Source organism: Triticum aestivum, chromosome 7D, assembly GCF_018294505.1.
Source record: "Triticum aestivum cultivar Chinese Spring chromosome 7D, IWGSC CS RefSeq v2.1, whole genome shotgun sequence".
NCBI lineage: Eukaryota > Viridiplantae > Streptophyta > Magnoliopsida > Poales > Poaceae > Triticum > Triticum aestivum.
Window position 1 is genome coordinate 94201029 of NC_057814.1, and position 21877 is coordinate 94222905.

A 21877-nucleotide genomic window follows, 5' to 3' on the forward strand; every position below is an offset into this window, starting at 1 on the left:
TCATGTGAAGAGTTAGCAGATTCACGTTCAATGCACTTCAAACATGGAGGAACAAATTCTTCCTGAGCAGCGCAGATTTGTTGAGCAAGTAATGAATCGCGCTCCTTCTGAAGATCTTCATAACTCACCCTTAGCTTCTCAAGATCTTGCTTTCTTTGAAGAAACTCATAAGAAAGCTTCTCATGATCAGATAAGAGAGTGTTGTGATGACCTTGAAGGTTGTCAAACTTAGACTGAAGTCTCTGAAGACTTTCAGCCAAAGCTTTCGACTGATCCATTTCTTCACCCAACATATCATCGCTCTTATTTAGCATGTATTGAACTTTTTCCAAAGCTCTTTGTTGTTTAGTGGCAAGGGAAGCAAGTTTGACATAGCGGGGTCCAAATTCATCACCAGATTCATCATCACTGGATTTAGATAGATAGCATTCAGTTACCTTTGCACCTTTTGCCATAAGGCATGGTGTAGAAGATGATGATTCTGGTTTGAATGTCATCGCTTTGAGAGATTCCTTGAAGTCTTCAAACCAAGGATCATGACGGGTTCGATGACCTTCATAGACCACAGAGAGACGGTCCCAGATAAGCTTCGCATGATCAAGATGCATGATGTTCCTGAACTGATTTTGAGATAGACAGGAGCAGATGACGTCCTTCGCCGTGAGGTTGAGAAGGGTGAACTTGCGATTGTCGTCAGCTTCTGCCAGCTTGCACAGATCAGTAAGACCAATCTCAGTGACGGTCCATAGCTTGCTGTTCATCACCATGAGACGCTTTTTCATCATGGCCTTCCACTTGGGATACTCATGACCGTCAAAGATGGGGCATGACACGGTCTTCATTCATGTGGTCGACATAACTAAAACTCCAGGCGTTTAAACCAAAATCACACAGAACAAGGGAGTACCTTGCTCTGATACCAATTGAAAGTGCGTTATATCGACTAGAGGGGGGGTGAATAGGCGATTTCTATGAATTCTTCACTGAGGAATTTTAGGGTGAGGAAATTCCGAAGCGAAGAACTACTCGCAGTGGAATAAGTACTCATATGTAAACATAACAGAACATAAGCATGGTCATCATGATGAAATGAAGACAAGCACTGAGTACAGAAAGCATAAACACAGGATAAAACAGGCTGAAGACAAACAGACTAAAGAAATTGAACTGAGGAAATTGAGAAAGTCTTCAGTCAAAGTCTTCAAACAGATATGAACAAGCACACAACAACTATAATGAGGAAATGAAAGAGTTGAGGAAATAGAACCAGTAGTGGTGAAGACAATGATTTGGTAGACCAGTTCTAACTGTTGTGACAGTTGTACGTCTGGTTGGAGCGGCTAGGTATTTAAACCTGAGGACACACAGTCCTCACCGTATTCTCCTTGAGCTAAGGTCACACAGACCTCGCCCAATTACTCGTGGTAAGTTTTCAGGTGACTTCCAAACCTTCACAAACTCGGTCACTCGGCGATCCACAATTTCCTCTTGGATGCTCTAGACCATGATGCCTAACCGTCTGGAAGATGCATAGTCTTCAAAGGTAACAAGCGTCGGATCCATGCAGGATCAATCTCTTCAGTGATGCTCAATCACTTTGGGTTTGTAGGTGTTTGGGTTTGGGTTTCCTCACTTGATGATTTTCGCTCAAAGTCCTCGGAGGATGGGATGCTCTCAAATGACAAGTGTCAGTTTCTCTCGGAGCAGCCAACCAGCTAGTGGTTGTAGGGGGTGGCTATTTATAGCCTAGGGAGCAGCCTGACATGATAAGACATAAATGCCCTTCAATGATATGACGGTTAGGTGGGTAGATATTTTGGGACAGCTGGCGCGTAGCACAACAACGGTCGGAATTTTAAGTATCAAATACCTCAGGGCTGTCATGTTCCTCACTGTGTAGGCAATCCGCACTGGAGAATTCCGAACTCCTCAGTCAGAACAAATTCCTCAGCGACCAGAAGAACTTCTTCTCTGTCACTGAAGAAATTGACTGAGCTGTATGAGATTTGCAATGGCTTCATCGAAGGGATTGGTAGGTGTAGGATTTTGAGTTGAGCATCACATGGAAATTTTTCCTTAGTATTTCCTCGACTCCCTTTAACAGTACGGTGTTTCCTGTGACTCAAGAAAGAGAAAATGAAACTATGAAAACAAAAGTCTTCATGCTTCATGTTCCTCATATGATTACCAAGTCTTCAGGTCACACCAATTTCTTCACTTTCAAAGTCTTCGGAAAGTCTTCAGAAAACCAAAATCTTCAATCAAAGATATTCATTTTTAGGGGTCGACTTTCTCTGTAAATATCAAACTCCTCATAGACTTATAGACCTGTGTACACTCATAAACACATTAGTCCCTTAACCTATAAGTCTTCAATACACCAAAATCACTAAGGGGCACTAGATGCACTTACAATTACAGCCATACATCATGCTCATGACTACAGCGATACTCTAACTGTCTATTGCTCGGATGGTGCTGCTGCAGGCTCGTCTCCTCAGCCGGATCCAGATCCTGAACTAATAGTAGAGACCTCCGGGTTAAGAGAGACACACTAGCGCTGCCTCGAGGGCTCCCCCTCACGGGCAGGCGGGGGATGGGATCTAAGCATAGGAGCGGCAGGAGTAGCGACAAGGGAAGACCATGCAGTAGGAGCACTGCGAGGGGTCACCGTCAGAGGGTTAACGGTACCCTGCGAGGTCGTCGGGGGAACAGAGGCGGAAGGAACTGGAGTAGTATAGATGACAGCGGGAAGAGGGTTCCTGATACGAGCAGCCGCGAGAGCTACGCGAGCGCGTGAAAGCTCCCGAGCTAACTCGTAGTTCAGGAGATAACTAGCGGTGATGTAGCGAGAAAGGTGGCTAGTGGGATGATCGCACACCGGATTAATCAAAGGAAAGCGGATACGCCCATTCTCGTGCAGAGATGGGTAGTAGAAAAGACCAGGGTGGGTATGCATGCGAACCTCGTTGTAGCGCAAGTCTACAAGAGCCTCGATGGTGGCAAACTGAACCGCCTGAGATGGCGTAGAAGCAAGACCACCCTTAGTCGAACGAGTGTAAGCGCCGGAAGGGGAACTGTGGTGTAGAGTGACCTCAGCATAATACTCATACAATGCACCGGCCAGATGCTCGCGATACACCAGATACTCTGGATCAGCACCCTCTGGGTAGAGTCGTCGCCACACGTTCTGAAGTAGGTGCGGCGATGTGTACGGAGCTGGCTCAGGATGGTACAAGATCGGTACTGGTGCCATCTACACTCACAAACCATACGGTTAGTAATAACAACAAATAAACATGCATGCAATGCAACAACCAATTTCTATGACTACCGGCACTCAAACGAAGCTATCTACCATTTCACTAACACACTAACGGTCTAGCGTGTCCTACAATCAGCGCGGCTCTGATACCAAGCGTTGTGGCACCCCGGCTCAGAGCAACCGGTTTACCTTGCATTGCCAGCCAAGAGATCAAGTCTTCTGGCAATACACAACAACATGGTACAGAAACAACCGCTTTATTGATGCTAGCGGATTACATAGGTCTGATATTACATCGAGATATGAGGCCAAGCGGCACACCCGGTGCTGCTGGACAGTATGTACATTATTTAATGAACATGATGGGGGCCTCGATCACACGAACTACGCGACAGCGGAAGAACAACGAAGTGGAACTCCATAGCACAGGGACACCGACGTGGACACGGCCTAGACACGAGATGCGCTCCGATGCGAACCGACTTGCCTGAAAGCTGGCATAACATGCCAGGTCAGTACATTGAATGTACTTGCAAGCTCACACCAAACATAAGCACGATGACAGACAATATCATGATAATTAATCAGATTAATTCAATGCAAGAAATACTACAGATGCAATCCAAACATTACGTGCTCCAAGTCTCATGGACTCGCTTACCAGACGATTACCTCGTAACCAAACGGTGACCATACCGGGGTCACACCTGAAACCAATCACTCATGAACACCTCAAGAGTTCATGATTCACCACTAACCAATGCATCACAACAATCACTTGGTTTGCAAGATTTATTATAGAAGTTGATCCATGGTGTGACTTACTCACGAGTTATGCCCATAACCGAGGACGCGGCTATCGATAGATTAAATACACTCTGCAGAGGTAGCGCACTTTACCCACACTACGGAGCACCTGGCCTCGCATTCCCATTCGGGTGGACCAAAGCATTTCGACGAAACCCTCCCTTTGTCATGCACTCTCCCCGGCCACTCTGACCAACTCCCTCTCAGGGCTAGGTCTTGGGTGGCCCCGTGTCTACCAAAGACACCAACGTCCACCGTCGTGGCAAAACGGTCCCAAACGGGGACAAGGTACCATAAAAACAAAAACGAGCACACAAGGTTATGTCTGCCTACCGGGCCAGGGTATGAACGCCCATAACCTTCCCTCGCGGGAGGCACCAGTGAGAGCCACAACAAAGGACCGAATCAAGACCTTCCCACAAGGTAAATGTGGTCGCACTGAATTAAAAACCCGATTCAGTGGCACCATGATGTGATCAACATCATATTCAAGTTGAACTTAATCAAGTTTAGCTTTGATAAAAACTTTTTATCACAAACATAATATAATGCCATAATCATGCAACTACTCGACCTGCAAAGCAAACAACTCATAGTCATGGATCAAACTTAACAACATACATATCTTGCAGTACTCAGAATCAAAACTTCTCTGGTTATAACTCATTTTCATTATCAAGAAATGTTTTTATTAGTTCATCATTTAATTGAAAATATCACTTAATAAAATAACTATCATTAATTTCCATAGCAATATGTCTAGTGCAAAATCTTACTGTACTTAGACAAACAAGTTCATGCATTCAACTAGTAACTAAAACAAGCATATCAAGCATGATAAAGTAACCAGCAATTAACCAAATTTATTTATCAAATTTCAAATGCAAATAAGAACTCATATTCAAGTAGAAAATCATAGATATTGAAATAACACCATCCAAATGCTGGGGTGGCTTGCCTTAGTGTAGAGGAGGATCACACCCTCTTGGTTTTCTTCAAGACAAGCTTCTCCTTCTGAAAAGAATTTAAAACCACAAAAATAATTATCAAAAACCTCTCTGAATAGCACCAGAAATTCTAGACAGCAAGGAAAAATCCACCCTTTCGTGTGCTGCTAGAGCTTTCTGAAACAAAGACAATGCAAAAAGAATCAAATCATTTGGGCTTATGGTTTAGAAATGGTGGCTGGTCAAAGTTTAGTCAAATTTTTGAATAATATTTGAATTAAACAGAAAACCAGGGGGTGACGTCGAAGGCGTAAACGGGAAAGGCACCTCCACTCGTACCGATTCAGGAACGAGTGGTGAGACCGACAGGTGGGTCCCGCGCGTCAGGAGAGAGAGGGGGAGCGCTAGATCAGAGAGAGGCAGGGCTTTGCCGGAGCTCACGCCGACGACGAGGGGGTTTGGGGCTAGGCTAGAGGGATAGGATTGAAGCGGGGCTCGTGGCGCACCTGCCCGTACCCGTAGCTTGGCGTGGGGTGGACGGAGCTGCTCACGGTCGGGCTCGCAAGCTACGGGTTCACCGGAGTGGTGGAAGACGATGGCTAGAGGCGGCTCCGAGGGCTCAGCGGTGTCCAGGCAGCACCAGAAGACCCCCAATGCCCCGCCCAAGCAGTTGCTTGAGCTCGAGAGGCACCGGAGAGCGACGGCTGGACTGCGGAGGTCGCCGGAGTCCTCTGGTCGGGGCGACGGCCAGAGGCCTGCCCGACCGAGCTGGGGTCGTTCTACGTGCTTGTGGAGGTGGTGTGGAGTGGTGCTTGGCTAGGATTCGAGGCGGGGTCGCTATATATAGCCGGAGCAAGGGGGGACGTGTCATCACCGGAGCTCTCTGGACACGCGGCGAACGGCGACGAGAAGCTCAAGTGCGAGGGGGCAAGGTCGCAGCGTCAACGCAGGAGCTGCCCACGCTCGCGGACGAGCACAGGAGGCGGTGGAGGAAGTGGACAAGCGCACGCGCGCACTGTGGCATTTTGGCCACGACGCGTCTGTGCTTGCTGCGGTGGCTCCGGCGTCGGCGAGCGCCAGGGAGCGGTCAAGGGTGATGGATCGACGCTGTAGGTGCGGTGCGGCAAGCGTCGGCGAGCGCTGGAACGAGCACCCGCTAAGCAGAGAGGAAAGCGCCAGCCAGATCGCATCGAGACGTTGCCAGGCGCCGTGTCTTCGCGCGGTCACCAAGCTGGCATGGTCAAGACGACGCCCAAGCGCAGCCAAACCTTATCTACGCGTTCGTCCATGAAGTGTTTAGTCTAGGAGTGGTGATAGCTCATGCTCAGGCCGACCAGATTTGACTTAACCAAGCTGGCAATACTCAGAATCAAAACTTCTCTGGTTATAACTCATTTTTATTATCAAGAAATATTTTTATTAGTTCATCATTTAATTGAAAATATCACTTAATAAAATAACTATCATTAATTTCCATAGCAATATGTCTAGTGCAAAATCTTACTGTACTTAGCCAAACAAGTTCATGCATTCAACCAGTAACTAAAACAAGCATATCAAGCATGATAAAGTAACCAGCAATTAACCAAATTTGTTTATGAAATTTTAAATGCAAATAAGAACTCATATTCAAGTAGAAAATCATAGATATTGAAATAACACCATCCAAATGCTGGTGTGGCTTGCCTTAGTGTAGAGGAGGATCACACCCCTCTTGGTTTGTTTCAAGACAAGCTTCTCCTTCTGAAAAGAATTTAAAACCACAAAAATAATTATCAAAAACCTCTCTGAATAGCACCAAAAATTCTAGACAGCAAGGAAAAATCCACCCTTTCGTGTGCTGCTAGAGCTTTCTGAAACAAAGACAATGCAAAAAGAATCAAATCATTTGGGCTTATGGTTTAGAAATGGTGGCTGGTCAAAGTTTAGTCAAATTTTTGAATAATATTTGAATTAAACAGAAAACCAGGGGGGTGACGTCGAAGGCATAAACGGGAAAGGCGCCTCCACTCGTACCGCTTCGGGCACGAGTGGTGAGACCGACAAGTGGGTCCCACGCGTCAGGAGAGAGATGGGGAGCGCGAGATCAGAGAGAGCGGGGCTTCGCCGGAGCTCACCCCGACGACGAGGGGGTTTGGGGCTAGGCTGGAGGGATAGGATTGAAGCGGGACTCGTGGCGCACCTGCTCGTACCCGTAGCTTGGCATGGGGTGGACGGAGCTGCTCGCGGTCGGGCTCGCAAGCTACGGGTTCACCGGAGTGGTGGAAGACGACGGCTAGAGGCGGCTCCGAGGACTCAGCGGTGTCCAGGCAGCACCAGCAGACCCCCAATGCCCCGCCCAAGCAGTTGCTTGAGCTCGAGAGGCACCGGAGAGCGGCGGCTGGACTGCGGAGGTCGCCGGAGTCCTCTGGTCGGGGCGACGGCCAGAGGCCTGCCCGACCGAGCTGGGGTCGTTCTACGTGCTTGTGGAGGTGGTGTGGAGTGGTGCTTGGCTAGGATTCGAGGCGGGGTCGCTATATATAGCCGGAGCAAGGGGGGACGTGTCGCCGTCGGAGCTCTTTGGACACGCGGCGAACGGTGACGAGAAGCTCAAGTGCGAGGGGGCAAGGTCGCAGCGTCAACACAGGAGCTGCCCACGCTCACGGACGAGCACAGGAGGTGGTGGAGGAAGTGGACAAGCGCACGCGCGCACTGTGGCATTTTGGCCACGACGCGCCCGTGCTTGCTGCGGCGGCTCCGGCGTCAGCGAGCGCTAGGGAGCGGTCAAGGGTGATGGGTCGACGTTGTAGGTGCGGTGCGGCAGGCGTCGGCGAGCGCTGGAACGAGCACGCACGAAACAGAGAGGAAAGCGCCAGCCAGAGCGCGTCGAGACGTTGCCAGGCGTCGTGTCTTCGCGCGGTCACCAAGTTGGCATGGTCAAGACGACGCCCAAGCGTAGCCAAACCTTGTCTACGCGTTCGTCCATGCAGTGTTTAGTCTAGGAGTGGTGATAGCTCACGCTCACGCCGCCCAGATTTGACTTAACCAAGCTGGCAAGTTTCTGACCAGAAACTTGGTCGCCAAGTTAATCCACCTTCTAGAAGGCCATTAGGGCTGATCTCCTAGGGTTTAGGGTTTCTTAGGAGGGTGTTTAAGCTCAAGAAAGATCAGGGCCAAAAGCTGAAGGGAAAATGTACTTGCTGTACAAACTAGAATTTTGGGCCAGAAGAGAAATGATTTTCAATAGCAAAACTATTATAAAAAGTCATGCAATATTTTTGCATGGGAAGGTGTGCCAAGGTTCTAAGAATATTCTGGAATTATTTCAGATTTTTCTGGGCAAGAAAAATTGGGGTTGCTTTGGAGCACAAGTTTCTGAATTGAATTTCAGAGAGAAAAATGAATATTTTTCTTTTATTAAAAATATTCATTTGATTATTTTGGGGATTTATTAGAGGAATAAAGTAGATAGGTCACTTGGGTGAAAGTCAAGGATATGCCCGAGTGACAAGTCCATTTGAAATGATTCCAAAATCCAAATCAAGTCAGGGCAAAAACCACGGTAAAAACCAAGTCCGGAAGAAGAGAGAAGGCAAGTCCGGAAAAAGAGAGAAGGCAAAAATCCAGGCTGTCACAGTATCGTATTGAGTCACTTGATATATGTTTTGGCACTCAACTCGCGGATTCCCGAGGTGGCATTGGGGTAATCTATGCATAGGGGTTGATGCACGTTCTTGTCTTTGTTTCTACGGTAGAAATCTTGGGGCACTCTTTTAAGTTCTTTGTGTTTGATTGAATATTATGAATATGAATTTGCTTTGGTGTTATTTTAGTATGAACTCTAGGATAGATCAAACGAAAAGAATAGCTTGGTGTTATTTTATTATGAACTCTTGAATAGATCGAATGGAAAGAATAGCTTTGAGGTGGTTTCGTACCGTACAAACATTTATTCTTATGTTCTCCGCTAGATAGGAACTTTGGAGTGATTCTTCATCGCACTTTGAGGGATGGATATATGATCCAATTATATTAGCATTTTTGAGAGATTGCACTAGCGAAAGTACGAACCCTAGGCCTTGTTTCCAAGCATTGCAATACCGTTTGTGCTCACTTTTATTGATTGCTACCTTGCTGTTTTTATTTATTCAGATTATAAAAATATATTTCTACCATCCATATTACACTTTTATCACCATCTCTTCGCCGAACTAGTGCACCAATACAATTTGCCATTGTATTGGGTGTGTTGGGGACACAAGAGATTTCTTGTAGTTGGTTGCAGGGTCGTTTGAGAGAGACTATCTTCATCCTACGCCTCCCATGGATTGATAGACCTTAGGTCATCCACTTGAGAGAAAATTGCTACTGTCCTATAAAACTCTGCGCTTGGAGGCCCAACACGTGTCTACAAGAATAATGTTGCGTAGTAGACATCAAGATCCTCTTGAACCACCCTTGTGTCTTCTTTTCCATTATTGAAAGGTGAGGAAGACATGATGTTGGTCCAGCTGAATCTGTCAGAAAACAGCAAAGAAAAGAGAACAAAGGATTTCCCCACGATACGGTGGTTAACAGGTTCGGGAAGTATATATAGATTTTTTTATCTTGGGGGACAAGCAAGCTGTAGAAAAATGGAGTCCGGAAGGTGTCCCAGGTGGGCACAACCCACCTGGGCGCGCCAGGTGCCCACCAGGGTACGCTTCCTGGAAGTTTCTTTATTTCCTAAATTTTTAAATATTTCAAAACTGATAAAAAAATATTATTGCCGATTTTTCGGAGTCCGTTTACTTACCGTATCATGTACCTCTTTATTTTCACGATTCTGGGGTGTTCCGGAAGAACTCTTTTATGTGTTAGAGTTCTTCCGGTGTCAAAGTTTGGATAATATTACGTTCAACATTAATGGGCGTACCTGAGATATAATTTTTTATTCCTTGTCCATTGACAACCTTCGGAATTATTTATTTTGATGGCTCCAGACCGATAAACCTCCTCGATGACATAGCGGCCTTCCCATTTTGAGAGGAGTTTTCCTGCAAAGAATCTAAAACGAGAGTTGTACAAAAGAACATATTCTCCAACTTTAAACTCACGCTTTTGGATTCTTTTGTCATGCCATCTTTTAACTTTTTCTTTGAATAATTTTGCAGTTTCATAAGCTTGGGTTCTTCATTCATCTAATGAGCTAATATCAAATAACCTCTTTTCACCAGCAAGCCTGAAATCATAGTTGAGCTCTTTGGTGGCCCAATATGCTTTATGTTCTAACTCAAAGGAAAAATGATAAGCTTTTCCATAAACCATTTTATAAGGAGACATACCCATAGGATTTTTATATATTGTTCCATAAGCCCGAAGTGCATCATCTAATTTCTTAGACCAATTCTTTCTGGACCTACTGACAGTCTTTTGCAAAATTAATTTTATTTCTCTATTGCTAAGTTCAACTTGACCACTAGACTGAGGATGATAAGGTGATGCAATTCTATGGTTAACATCATACTTATCAACCATTTTACAGAAAGCACCATGAATAAAGTGTGAACCACCATTAGTCATTAAATATCTAGGGACTCCAAACTTTGGGAAAATAACTTTCTTAAACATTTTAATAGAGGTGTTGTGATCAGCACTACTGGTTGGAATAGATTCTATTTAGTAACATAATCAACACCAGATCGATCTCACAGCACTAGCAGACTAGCATTGCCCCCCAAATCCAATCCATGGCGTCCGAACCCCAATCGTCCTCGGACGGCGACCACCCAGACCTGAAGGAAGTCGATGGTGCGGTGGACTTGGAGATGGAGGATCCCACCGGCGGAAGCAGCGGCGCCGGCAGGCTGCTGTACAAGCTTCCGGCGAGGATATCAGGGATGCTTTATCCCCACCAGCGCCAGGGGCTTGGCTGGCTTTGGTTTTTGCATTGCAGGGTGACTGGTGGCGTCGTCGGCGATGACATGGGACTGGGGAAGACCATGCAGGTAGGGTTTCTAGCAAACTCATTCTCCATTCCCCTTCGTTCCAATCTCAATCTCTAGTCTCAGTTGTACTAGTAGAGTCAGTTCATTGGTTACACTGTCAGATCGATTGATTGTTTTTTCTTCAGAATAGTTTGGTTGATTATAGCATTACTAGTTCTGTAGTATCAGTGTATGGATTTTAACCATTGATTTGTTTCCTAGTTCAGCCGCAGTGTATCGATCAAGTGGTGCTGCAATTTATTTGCTAATAATTTGCTACTTTTGCCATGCAGATTTCTGCATTCCTAGCCGGATTGTTCCATTCAGGTTTAATCAGGAGAGTGTTGGTTGTCGTTCCAAAGACACCTGTGACTCATTGGATCAAAGAACTTACACTTGTTGGCCTCAAAAGCAAGATCAGCGAGTAGGATATATGCACCACCTACCTATTCACCATATATCATCTTTTGATTTCTCAGAGGTGATGCAGGTCAGGACTTATGACTGCCAACAGATTGATTGATTCTTTTTTTCTTTTTTCATCTGTTTACAGCTGCTCTGGTCCCAACGCAAATGTTCGCAACTCTGAGCTCCAACGCGCAGTTAAGGTTCTTTAAATTCCTTAAATAGAATGAATGTTAATCTTCCGCTGATCATTTATATCCTGCCATTCTGTTAAATTTGACTGAACATAGTTTCAGTTAAAAGAATACACATACCTAGAAGGTTTTTCTAAGATATTTTTATGAATTTCCTCTGCTGTTTATCCTCTTCTCCAGGAGGGCGGTGTAGTATTGACAACATATGACATTGTCCGGATAAATTACAAGCTGATAAGGGGTGACTTCTACCATGAAGCCGATGATGATGAGGAGAGAAACCTATGGGACTATGTTGTTCTTGATGAGGCACATCAAATCAAAAACCCTAAGACACAAAGATTCCAAAGCATATGTGACATACCATGTGTCCATCGGATTGCCATTAGTGGCACACCTATACAAAATAACTTGAAGGTACTACCTGAAAAGCTCCTACAGTCCTACTCTAATTTAATACCACTATATGATCAATATGTCCCCATTGCGATATTGTTTTACCAATGCAAGTAATTAAACATGAGTATTCTTACAGGAATTGTGGGCCCTTTTCTATTTCTGTTGCCCGGAAGTCCTGGGTGATAGGGATGAGTAATTCACTTACTCTATTGCTTTCCTGCATTAACAATGTTCATTTATTTATTTTTCATAGTACTACTGCTATTTATTTATCTAAATTATGCATGACAGGTTTAGAGAAAGGTATGAAAATGCTATCAATCGAGGAAATGAAAAGGATGCCACCAATCGAGAGAAGCACATTGGCTCAGAGGTAGCTAAGGTGATAGCCTTTTTTCGGTATTTGTGTCTAAAAGATAGATGATGCACAAGCGTTGTCACAAAAATGCAATGTTCAACATTACTGTACAATCTCATGGTGCTTGATATATTCCAAGTCCAACATGTGCATTCACATTACTTTCCATTCTTTTAAAAGAACATTACTTTTTGTTATTACCAATTTATTCAGAAATGTTACTTATCCTTCTGAATTACTACTTGAAGCCGGTTATACTAAACAAGTCATAATATGTGCTGTCCTGTTTGGTACTTCACAGAAATTAAGAGAACGGATAAAGCCCTATTTTTTGCGTCGTATGAAAGGTGAAGTGTCCCTTGATATTGGCTCAACAAATGGGAAAACACTTGGTAAGAAGAATGAGCTAATTATCTGGCTGAAATTAACAGATTGCCAGGTACAAACTTCGTATCATTGATGCAAAAACAGGTTGAGTGATTTAGTGCATATGACGATTGTCCATTTATCTTTGTTCTCTGTGCAGAGGCAACTATATGAAGCTTTTCTGAAGAGTGATATACTTAATACAATGCGACCTCCCTTGCCTCACATCACGGTAAGCATCAGCTTAAAAACCATTTCTTTCCACCATTCTTTAGTGTCCAGAAATGTACCCATATTCATATGAAAATACACCTTTGTACTGATTGTTTTCTCTAGCAAAATACACCTTTGTACTGATTGTTTTCTCTAGCAAAATACACCTATAAATTAAACGGGGTATTGTATATTTAAATGACAGGATGCCTTTGTTAGTTGTATAGCCTTACTTTATCATTATTTTATGTGCCTAGTCCTTTGTGAGATCCTGCTTGTTTCATGTTTCTTCCTGTTCTTCAACAGATATTGAAGAAAATATGTGATCACCCACTGATGCTGACAAAGATAGCCGCTGAGGGCATCTTGGAAGGCATGGAAGACATGGACGGAAAGTTGAATGATCATGATATGGTGAGGCTTGAAAAAATGGCTCTGAACCTTGCTGGTATGTCCTATGATGATGATGACGATGATGATGATGATGCGCTGCAAGTCGGGCATGAAATCTCATGCAAACTATCTTTCATCATGTCCTTGTTGGTAATAATTCTTTTATGCATGCCCATATTAGTTCTTAGCAATGTAATGCATATTCTTTTATATAAATTAAGTAAATGTGGCTACTGCCTGATGTTGCAGCGAAATCTTCTTGAAGAGGGACACCATGTTCTAATTTTTTCGCAGACTCGCAAGATGCTAAACCTTGTTCAGGTTTGTTCTTGTGAATATGCCAGTTCTCATGTTTGCCTAGAGTTCATGTTATGCTGTGATATGTGATAATCAAAAGCACTTTTGTTTTCTAATACTTCCTCCGTTCGGATCTATCTAGACATACTTTAGTGTTAGATACATCCATTTGAGCGATAAGTAATTCCGGATGGAGGGAGTATACATGATAAACAAGGCTAATTGAGTGTGAATTATTTATATACTAAAATTAAAATTGGTTGGGAACAAAATGGTAGGATAACATGATCAACTGCATTTGCCATCTTTGATCTGCTGTCATATATCTGTTAGAAAAAAAAGCATGTCAAATATAAACAAAATGTGGCTAATGTCATCTTCGTATCATTTGCACGGAAACCGTTGTGATCTTCAATTCAAATTACCTTTTGGATAAGTGCCTATAATCATTTCTGAAATGATGATGCTTACCTACATCCTTTGTTGTAACATTCGGTTATTGCAACAGCAAGTTATATCAGTAGAGGGCTACAAGTTTTTTCGCATCGATGGTACAACCAAGATTTCAGAGAGGGAAAGGATTGTGAAGGTTATTATTCCTATTTCACCTTTTTGTTATGATGTGTTAATGGACTCAATTATACGTATATAATATGTTTCTTTAATTTCTGCAATTCCATCTCCAGGATTTCCAGGAGGGTTCTGGAACTCCAATATTTTTACTGACTACCAAAGTCGGTGGTCTTGGACTTACACTCACCAAGGCAGATCGCGTCATAGTAGTCGACCCTGCTTGGAATCCAAGGTATAACAACCTTGACTCATCCTGATCGAGCACATTAATTTCTTTTTGTTTTATAGGATGCAAGTTCTCTTAGTTCTAACACAATCTTCGTATTCACAGTGTCGACAGTCAGGCTGTCGATCGTGCTTATCGAATTGGACAGACAAAAGATGTGATTGTATACCGCTTGATGCTGCAACTGTTGAAGAAAAGATATATAGAATGCAGGTTTGTATATGATCTAGAATTCTTTTACTCCACTATTGTTTTTCATATGATATCTGTACGTCTGAAGCTTGAATTCCTTGAGTCACATAATTATTTTTTCCAGGTCTTCAAGTGGGGTTTGTTTAGGACAGCCACTGAGCAGAAAGAACAAACACGCTACTTCAACCAGAGGGTAACATTGTGATCCTGATTGCACCGCTATTCATCGGTCATGTATTGAGGATATAAACAGTGGCTGATAAGGTTACTTGTGTATGTATCTTCAGGACATTCAGGAGCTTCTTAGCCTACCGGCACAAGGTTTTGACATCTCCCCTACGCAAAAGCAATTGCAAAAAGAGCATGAACAGCAGCTTGACATGTAAGACAGTTGATTTCATTTGACTAAATACGATGCTGTCAGCACTATGGCTTTACTGAAATTATTTTTGACATACACATCAAAATCTTGAGGTTTAGAGTTTGGTGCTTCCTCCGATCCATATTACTTGTCTTTGATTTGTCTAGATATATCTAGACAAATTAAAGAAAAGTAATATGGATTGGAGGCAGTAGACATTTTGACAGATATGGGGTACCAAACAAAAATCTAACATCTAGTTTCAGCTGAATTTGTTAGCTGGTCAGGGAGCTGTTTGACATGATCCCTGATATATAGCAACAGTTAACTGACAATTGCATGTTGTTAATTTGGCTTCACTAGTCATTTATTATGTTTCCCTGTACTGTAACTTCCGTCTAGGGATGAGTCACTGAGGCAGCACATAGAGTTTCTAGAGCAGCAAGGAATAGCCGGTGTGAGCCACCACAGCCTCCTGTATTCCAAGACAGAGGTCTTGCCAGCTTTGAGCGAAAATGATCATGCACCGGACAGGTCAGTGTTGCTGCCTTGAGCACGGAGCATGCATGTATCTTTCTTGTCAACCTTTCTTTGTAGCTAACACCGATGTAATGTAGGGATGCGCATGCCGTTAAGCCAAATTCAGATGTCCGTGCCGAAGATATCAACCGGCTGACGCAAACCCTTGCGAACACGGTAAGTTAGACGATCAATCTCTTACTATTTTGCAACTCAATGAGCGATGCACTTTTGCACGGTAACGGTGTACTGTGGCAGGCACTGGCGTCCGTGCTGCCGGACCGTGACGGTGAGGAAAAGACACAAGGTGGTTTGGATGATGACAAGCTGACGGTGGTCGCTGCTGAGTCGACATGATCCTCTGAACCGTTGTTTGTTTTGGCCATGTGCATCATACTATGTCACTTTTGTGTGGATCCTGGCCGACTGATATAAAGATACATGCTGCTCAAATAAATATGAATCACTGTCTTTATCAACTGAGTATTTTACAGTACATGCAGCAATTCAGATAAGAGCGGTCTGTGAAAACTTGGGTTAACGTCGTGTCTTTCTCTGACCGACGGCTTCATGTTAATATACTGGGGCGCAACTCCCAGATCGCGTACATGGTTGAGATTACAACTTGTGGTACAAGAGATAAGAGGATAGAGAGATAGAGTTGTTACAAAGATAAACTATATGCTAACAACCTGAACTATCTTCGCCGGACTACCCTTGGAACGCACGTCATCAACCTGTCACGACTAGGCAGATTATACGTTGCTTAATACGGTCAACAAAGTGACTTAACATTAACTAGTCGAACATTAGGAAAAGCATTACCCTGTTCCAATCAGAGTGACATCACATTAACCAGTTCCAAAGAACTTAACATCTACAGACCAAACAAAGTTTAAGACGTGGCCACAGAACGTCACAGCTTTATTACACAACCCATCAGTTGAGAATATTTTAAAACAAATCACACAACTTTTTAAGTATTCTACTAGTATCAAAAAAAGGTAACCACATGACAAATTATTCAGCCCTCCAGAAAGCTCAGTTGGCGCCACGGATCTTTCTTGTATATATTGCCAATTTAGCCATTACACAATCGCTGAACCTGTCCACGACAGAAAACCATGACCATCGCCAGCTTGTCTTGAAGTAAAGCACACCCATGGAAGTCCAGAAACCAACCATGTAAAACATTGCTGAACAGCCAAACAGGATTATATCATCAACTTTATCATCTTCCTTATTTTCTTCAAGCTCGGGAACTGACGGCGCCTCAGAGCAACTCAACAATGGTGGGCCACAGAGATATGGATTTCCTTCGTAGCTGCTCTGATCAAATGTGATGAACTGCCCCTTTATTCCTGGCGTCGGACCAGACAGGTTGTTGTATGCCACTGAGAACACCTCAAGGGACCGTAATGCTGCTAGCTCTGAAGGTATTTGGCCCGCCAAGTTGTTGTGAGAGAGATCCAAACTCTCGAGGTCACTTAAGTTTGATAAGGATTGTGGTATAGATCCATCGAAGTAATTGGCCGAGAAATTCAGTGCACGTAACCATTTCATGTCACCGATGCTTTCAGGAATGGATCCTTTCAACTGGTTCGAAGAGAAATCAAGTCCAGACATGTAGTTGAGCATGTTACCCTTGTAGTAGTCCTTCCTGCTCTTGGTCATGAATTCCTCTTGGTCTGGTTGCGAAATAAATTTAGTATATTGGGCTAAGAGATCTTGATAAGAACTCACCGGAAACATAAGAAAAATAGAAGTAATGTTTCTATCACTGTACTGGAAATTAAATGACTCATCATCTGATCCAATATTGCTCAAGCACGAGGGTAGCTTCCCGGATAGCTTGTTATGAGACAGATCTAGTAGGCGCAAACACTTCAAATGACATATATCATTTGGAATCATTCCTTCGAACATATTTCGTTCCAACAACATTATTTGTAGCTTTGGAAAGGCCTTGAACATCAACCTTGGAAGGATGCCACTGAACTGGTTTCCTTGTAGATCGATTGTATATATATCAGTTCCCAAGGACAACGGAAAAGTTCCATTAAATTGATTTTCACTTAGGTGAAGGTACTGCACATTGGGTAAACAAGGAATTGGGCCAGAAAGATTGTTTCTCGAGACATCAAGAAAGATAAGTCTATTGAGGTGGCATATCTCTGACGGAATCGATCCAACCAATGAGTTCCCTTTTAAATTCAAGATGACGAGAAGAGGGAGTGCATAAATGCACGTAGGGAGAGAGCCAATCAAGTTGTTATTGCTAAAATCAAGCACAGTAAGGAATATATTAAAACATATGCTCTCAGGAATTTTCCCCGTGATTTTATTGTCATTTAGCACTAGATGAGAAAAATGTGGCGGGAGTTCTTGAGGGAGTGAACCATAGAAATTGTTCCGAGAGAGGATCAAATTAGCGATACCGATCATCTTGAATGCGGCCCCTATGTCATCTAGGAAATTGTTGGAAGACAAGTCTACACCTACTCGACTAACCATGTTGTTAAAGGAAGAAGGAAAGACACCCTGAAAAGAATTGTCTGACAAGTTTAGGTACTGCAGATTGGGTAAAGAGACATTGATTTCCATAGTTAATTTGCTTAGCTTGTTGCAAGATGCATCCAACCATTGCAAATTGATGTGTACTTTGGGTGGAGGAAAAAGAGGTCCACTGAAAGAGTTACCTCGCAGAATTAGATATGATAGGTTCACGTTGTTCTCTATCAGCCATGATGGGAAGTAACCACCTAGGTTATTATTAGACATATCAATTAAGTCTAGTGAATGTTGATGCAACAGAAATCTTGGTATAACGGCAGAATTTCCATTAAGGTTGCAATTGCGCAGTACTAGTACTTGAAGCTGAGCTGACATATCCGTTGCTGGATTCTCAGTTTGCAGCTGGAAATCATTCCCGCTGCTTGCAAGTTCTAGATGTGTCAATTGTCTATTGTTTGACAAGGAACTCAAGAAGAGAACTCCTTCGAGATGGTTATTGGAGAGTGAAAGTTTCACGAGTGATGTGAACTTTGCAAAGCTAGGAGATGGGAGCTTGACTCTTAATAGATTATTTGACAGATCGAGAACCCTGAGGGAAGTTAGATTTCCTATGCATGATGGAAGCTCCCCGAATAGCATATTGTCATTAAGATGTAACTCTTGTAGAATCTCCATATTACAAATACCTGAAAAATTACAAGTTATTTAGTTATTGAGAGCAAATAAAATAGCTATGCTTGTGCACACTACTAGGAGCAAGTGTGAAGTTAAAACTTCAAAAGGGATCTTATAATTAGTTGTTGAGATCAATTGAAATAGCTATGTTGTATATGTAGATTGCCTTAGCCCTTTCCATCAGTTCTGACTTTTGATGTGTTGGCTACTGCATGAAGCTTAACATGGTATCAAAGCCTAATTAAGGTCTCGAGTTCAAGTCCTGACTTTCACAATTTTTCCAAAAAAATTGTTGTTGTTCCACTCTGCCCACGTATAGGCCTTGTGCATGATGCTTAACAGTGCAGGCTAGCTAGTAGGAGTAAGTGTGAAGTTAGAATTTTAAAAGGACTTGTTCTTGATAGAGGGCAACGTTTGAATTTCAGAAAAGCATTCTTCCCTTAAGTTTTAACGCCATACCACCAGGCTCTACTGTACTCACAATAGTGTATTGAAATCAAAATGAAATCACCTCCTGTTTCATCACATCGAAATGAAATAGTTACCTGTTGATATGGTTCCGTTGATTGCATTATCACTTAGATCAAGAGTCTCTAGCTTCATTGTGCTCAATTCTGTACAAGAAACAGCAAGGTCAAGCATGTCAAATGTTGCTGTACTAGATTAACTTGGCACAAAAAGAGAAAAGGATTGGAGTGGTGTGAAGCTCACGTTGAATTGTCACAGCAGAGCTCAAGGCGGTATAATTGAGGAAGAGGGATCGAATTGTTGAAAGTGCAACTAAGGATGTGATGATACTGTCGTTCAACATATTTCCAGATAGATCAAGAACTTTTAGTTTTGTTAATTTTGACCATATTTCAAAGCCTGCAAAAAGATTAAACAAATCGAGCAAGAAATTAAGATGTGTTTCAGGTAAGGGAAAAGACAGTCGGTCACACTGGTATAACAAATAAAAATAAATTATGCCTATAGTTAAAAATTTGGATAACTAGGAGTAGTCTAAGATAGTAGTATAATTAACAAAATAGTTTAGATATAATATCTAAAAGGCCACTGACAGGCGTCGGTGTGCCGGCCGAAATTTCGGCCGGTTGGTGAGATAAAAAGCTGTCCGGGCCGTTCCTTTCTTTGCTCATGTACGCAAGTCGCATCACTTGTCCCACGACCCACGTGCATCAGCGCCATGCCGTGCATGCTGCATGTTGTTACGCGCGTGTAGCCCAGTTCAATGATGCTACACTTCTCACTGCTATCTACACAGGGAGTCCGCACTTGTTTTTAGTGTGTATCACCTATGTCGGTAAAATTTCACAACAAAACCTGCAAATCAAAGCAAAAAAAATTGTATGTAGCATTGTAGCATAAACCAAAAAACAAAAACCATGAAAGCAAAATTGGTGTATGTTTCCGCATATTTCCCATATTTCTACAACTGAAAAAGCACTCATGTAGCATTCCATCAAGAAACAATAACAATTTCTTGGAAGTAGATTCCTAACTTGTTTACAAACAATAATCACCAAATACTTTCAGAAAGTAACTTGGTTGAAGCACCCCCGGTGCGCTACCGCCGCCCTCACCGTCGACGCTGGCTGCACAGGGTTGCACGAACGGTAGTAGCCAGCCAACATCATTTAATAGATGTAGCAAAAACCCTCGCCTGTCGTAGCAAAAACACAACGACGGTTGCAGCAAAAATCATCGTCCCTCGTCCCGGGTCAAATCTTTGCCATGAATGGACGTAGCAAAAAACCTCTCCGGTAGTAGCAAAAAACAATTACGGGCGCAACAAAAACCGTCATCGCCACCGTCCCTGGTCGCATATCCGCCATGAATGGATGTAGCAAAAAACATCGCCGGTAGTAGCAAAAAGCAATTGCGGGTGCAGCAAAAATCCTCGTCGCCGCCGTCCCTGGTTGCATCGCCGCCATGAATGGATGTAGCAAAACAACCTCGCCGGTAGTAGCAAAAAACAATTACGGGTCCAGCAAAAATCATCCTCGCCGCCGTCTCAGGTCGCATCTCTGCCATGAATGGACGTAGCAAATTTTCTCTCCGATTGTAACAAAAACTGACGACGTTTGCAGCAAAAGGGCGTCTTCGTCGTCGCGGTCGTAGCTCCGTCGTGAATGGATGTAGGAAAAAAAATGATGGTTCCAGTACGCCGGGACGCTGGTTCCAGCATGCGGCCGCCACTTGGGGTAAGCTCCTCGAGGACGACGCATTGGAGGATGAGAGAAAAAAAGCAGCCGTGATGGGCCAAGAGCATGTGGTGGGCCGAGGAGGAAAATCCGACAACGCAAACAATGAATCTGTAGACGTGTTAGCCATAGATCGCTGGGCGATCGTGCGGTACGCGAGCGACCGGCCGAAGCTTCGGCCAGTCCGCCGGCACATACGTTTCCCTATGGCGGCTGCTAGGCGCCGGCGCACCGGCCGAAAAGTTTCGGCCGGTCCGCACCTAACCGTCGGATGTGCGTCATATGAGCCGTTTGATCTGGCTCCTGTTCTTCTTTGTCCTTCCCGCATGTCCCACCTCGCGCCGCCCCACGTGAGACGCAGAAGAACCCCTCCTCTCCCCGCCCGACGACCGAGCCCCCGCTGACCCCGCCCCTCCCCCGCCATGGACGAGCTCGCCGCCGGCCTCAAAGCTTGCCGCCGATCCATTCTTTCTCTTGGGGGCAGCCATGATTCCAAAAAGCAAATCCCCCGAATTCCAGCTCTCGACGGCCATGGTCAAAGCATTCCCGCCACCAATTGTTTTCCCTCGCAGCTTCCACATCGCCGTCAAGGTCGCAGCACCGTTGTGTCTGCCTTCGACCACCATCTTAGCAAAACTCTGGTAGTAGCAAATTTCATCTCCGGTAGTAGCAAACCTCCAAGACAATTGCAGCAAAAAAAACCACAGCCGCCGTCAACCAACACCGGCATGGGTGGATATAGCAAAAAATGTCTTCGGTTCCAGCAAAATCAAAATATGGTTGTAGCAAAAAAATCGACCGAAAGAAACAGGCCATGTAGTAGCTTGCGAAAAAAATGAATGTAGCAATCATCAACACCTGTGGTAACAAAAATTGACAAAGGATGCATCAAAAAACTGACAAACGGAGATGGAATGTAGCAAAATATTGACAAACACCGGTAGTAACAAAAAACCAAAACGGTTGTAGTAAAGTCGTTCGCCGGTTCCAGCAAAAAACACCATGGAAGCAGTTTTTGGGTGGG

General features: G+C 43.8%; 1 protein-coding gene and 1 pseudogene across 1 annotated transcript; one reads left to right on the plus strand and one right to left on the minus strand.

Moving 5' to 3' along the window:
- The first annotated feature begins 10727 nt into the window (after window positions 1-10727).
- Window positions 10728-15817, plus strand: LOC123163747 (SNF2 domain-containing protein ENL1-like). Its single transcript, XM_044581106.1, has 17 exons — window positions 10728-10985; window positions 11258-11388; window positions 11518-11572; window positions 11744-12072; window positions 12254-12344; window positions 12622-12759; window positions 12847-12918; window positions 13206-13442; window positions 13542-13613; window positions 14098-14178; window positions 14276-14394; window positions 14451-14601; window positions 14705-14773; window positions 14868-14962; window positions 15344-15475; window positions 15559-15637; window positions 15719-15817. The coding sequence occupies exons 1-17, from the start codon at window positions 10728-10730 to the stop codon at window positions 15815-15817; spliced, it is 2208 nt and encodes a 735-aa protein (XP_044437041.1).
- A 558-nt stretch (window positions 15818-16375) lies between these two features.
- Window positions 16376-21583, minus strand: LOC123167409 (receptor-like protein 14; annotated as a pseudogene).
- Window positions 21584-21877: the final 294 nt, after the last annotated feature.

What these genes read in the sequence shown, in the direction of transcription:
- LOC123163747 (XM_044581106.1), top strand. Translation starts at nt 10,728, where the DNA reads ATGGCGTCCGAACCCCAATCGTCCTCGGACGGCGACCACCCAGACCTG. An exon ending in AGAGGGAAAGGATTGTGAAG is followed by an intron (nt 14,179 to 14,275) that starts GTTATTATTCCT and finishes TTCCATCTCCAG; the next exon opens with GATTTCCAGGAGGGTTCTGG. An exon ending in CACGCTACTTCAACCAGAGG is followed by an intron (nt 14,774 to 14,867) that starts GTAACATTGTGA and finishes ATGTATCTTCAG; the next exon opens with GACATTCAGGAGCTTCTTAG.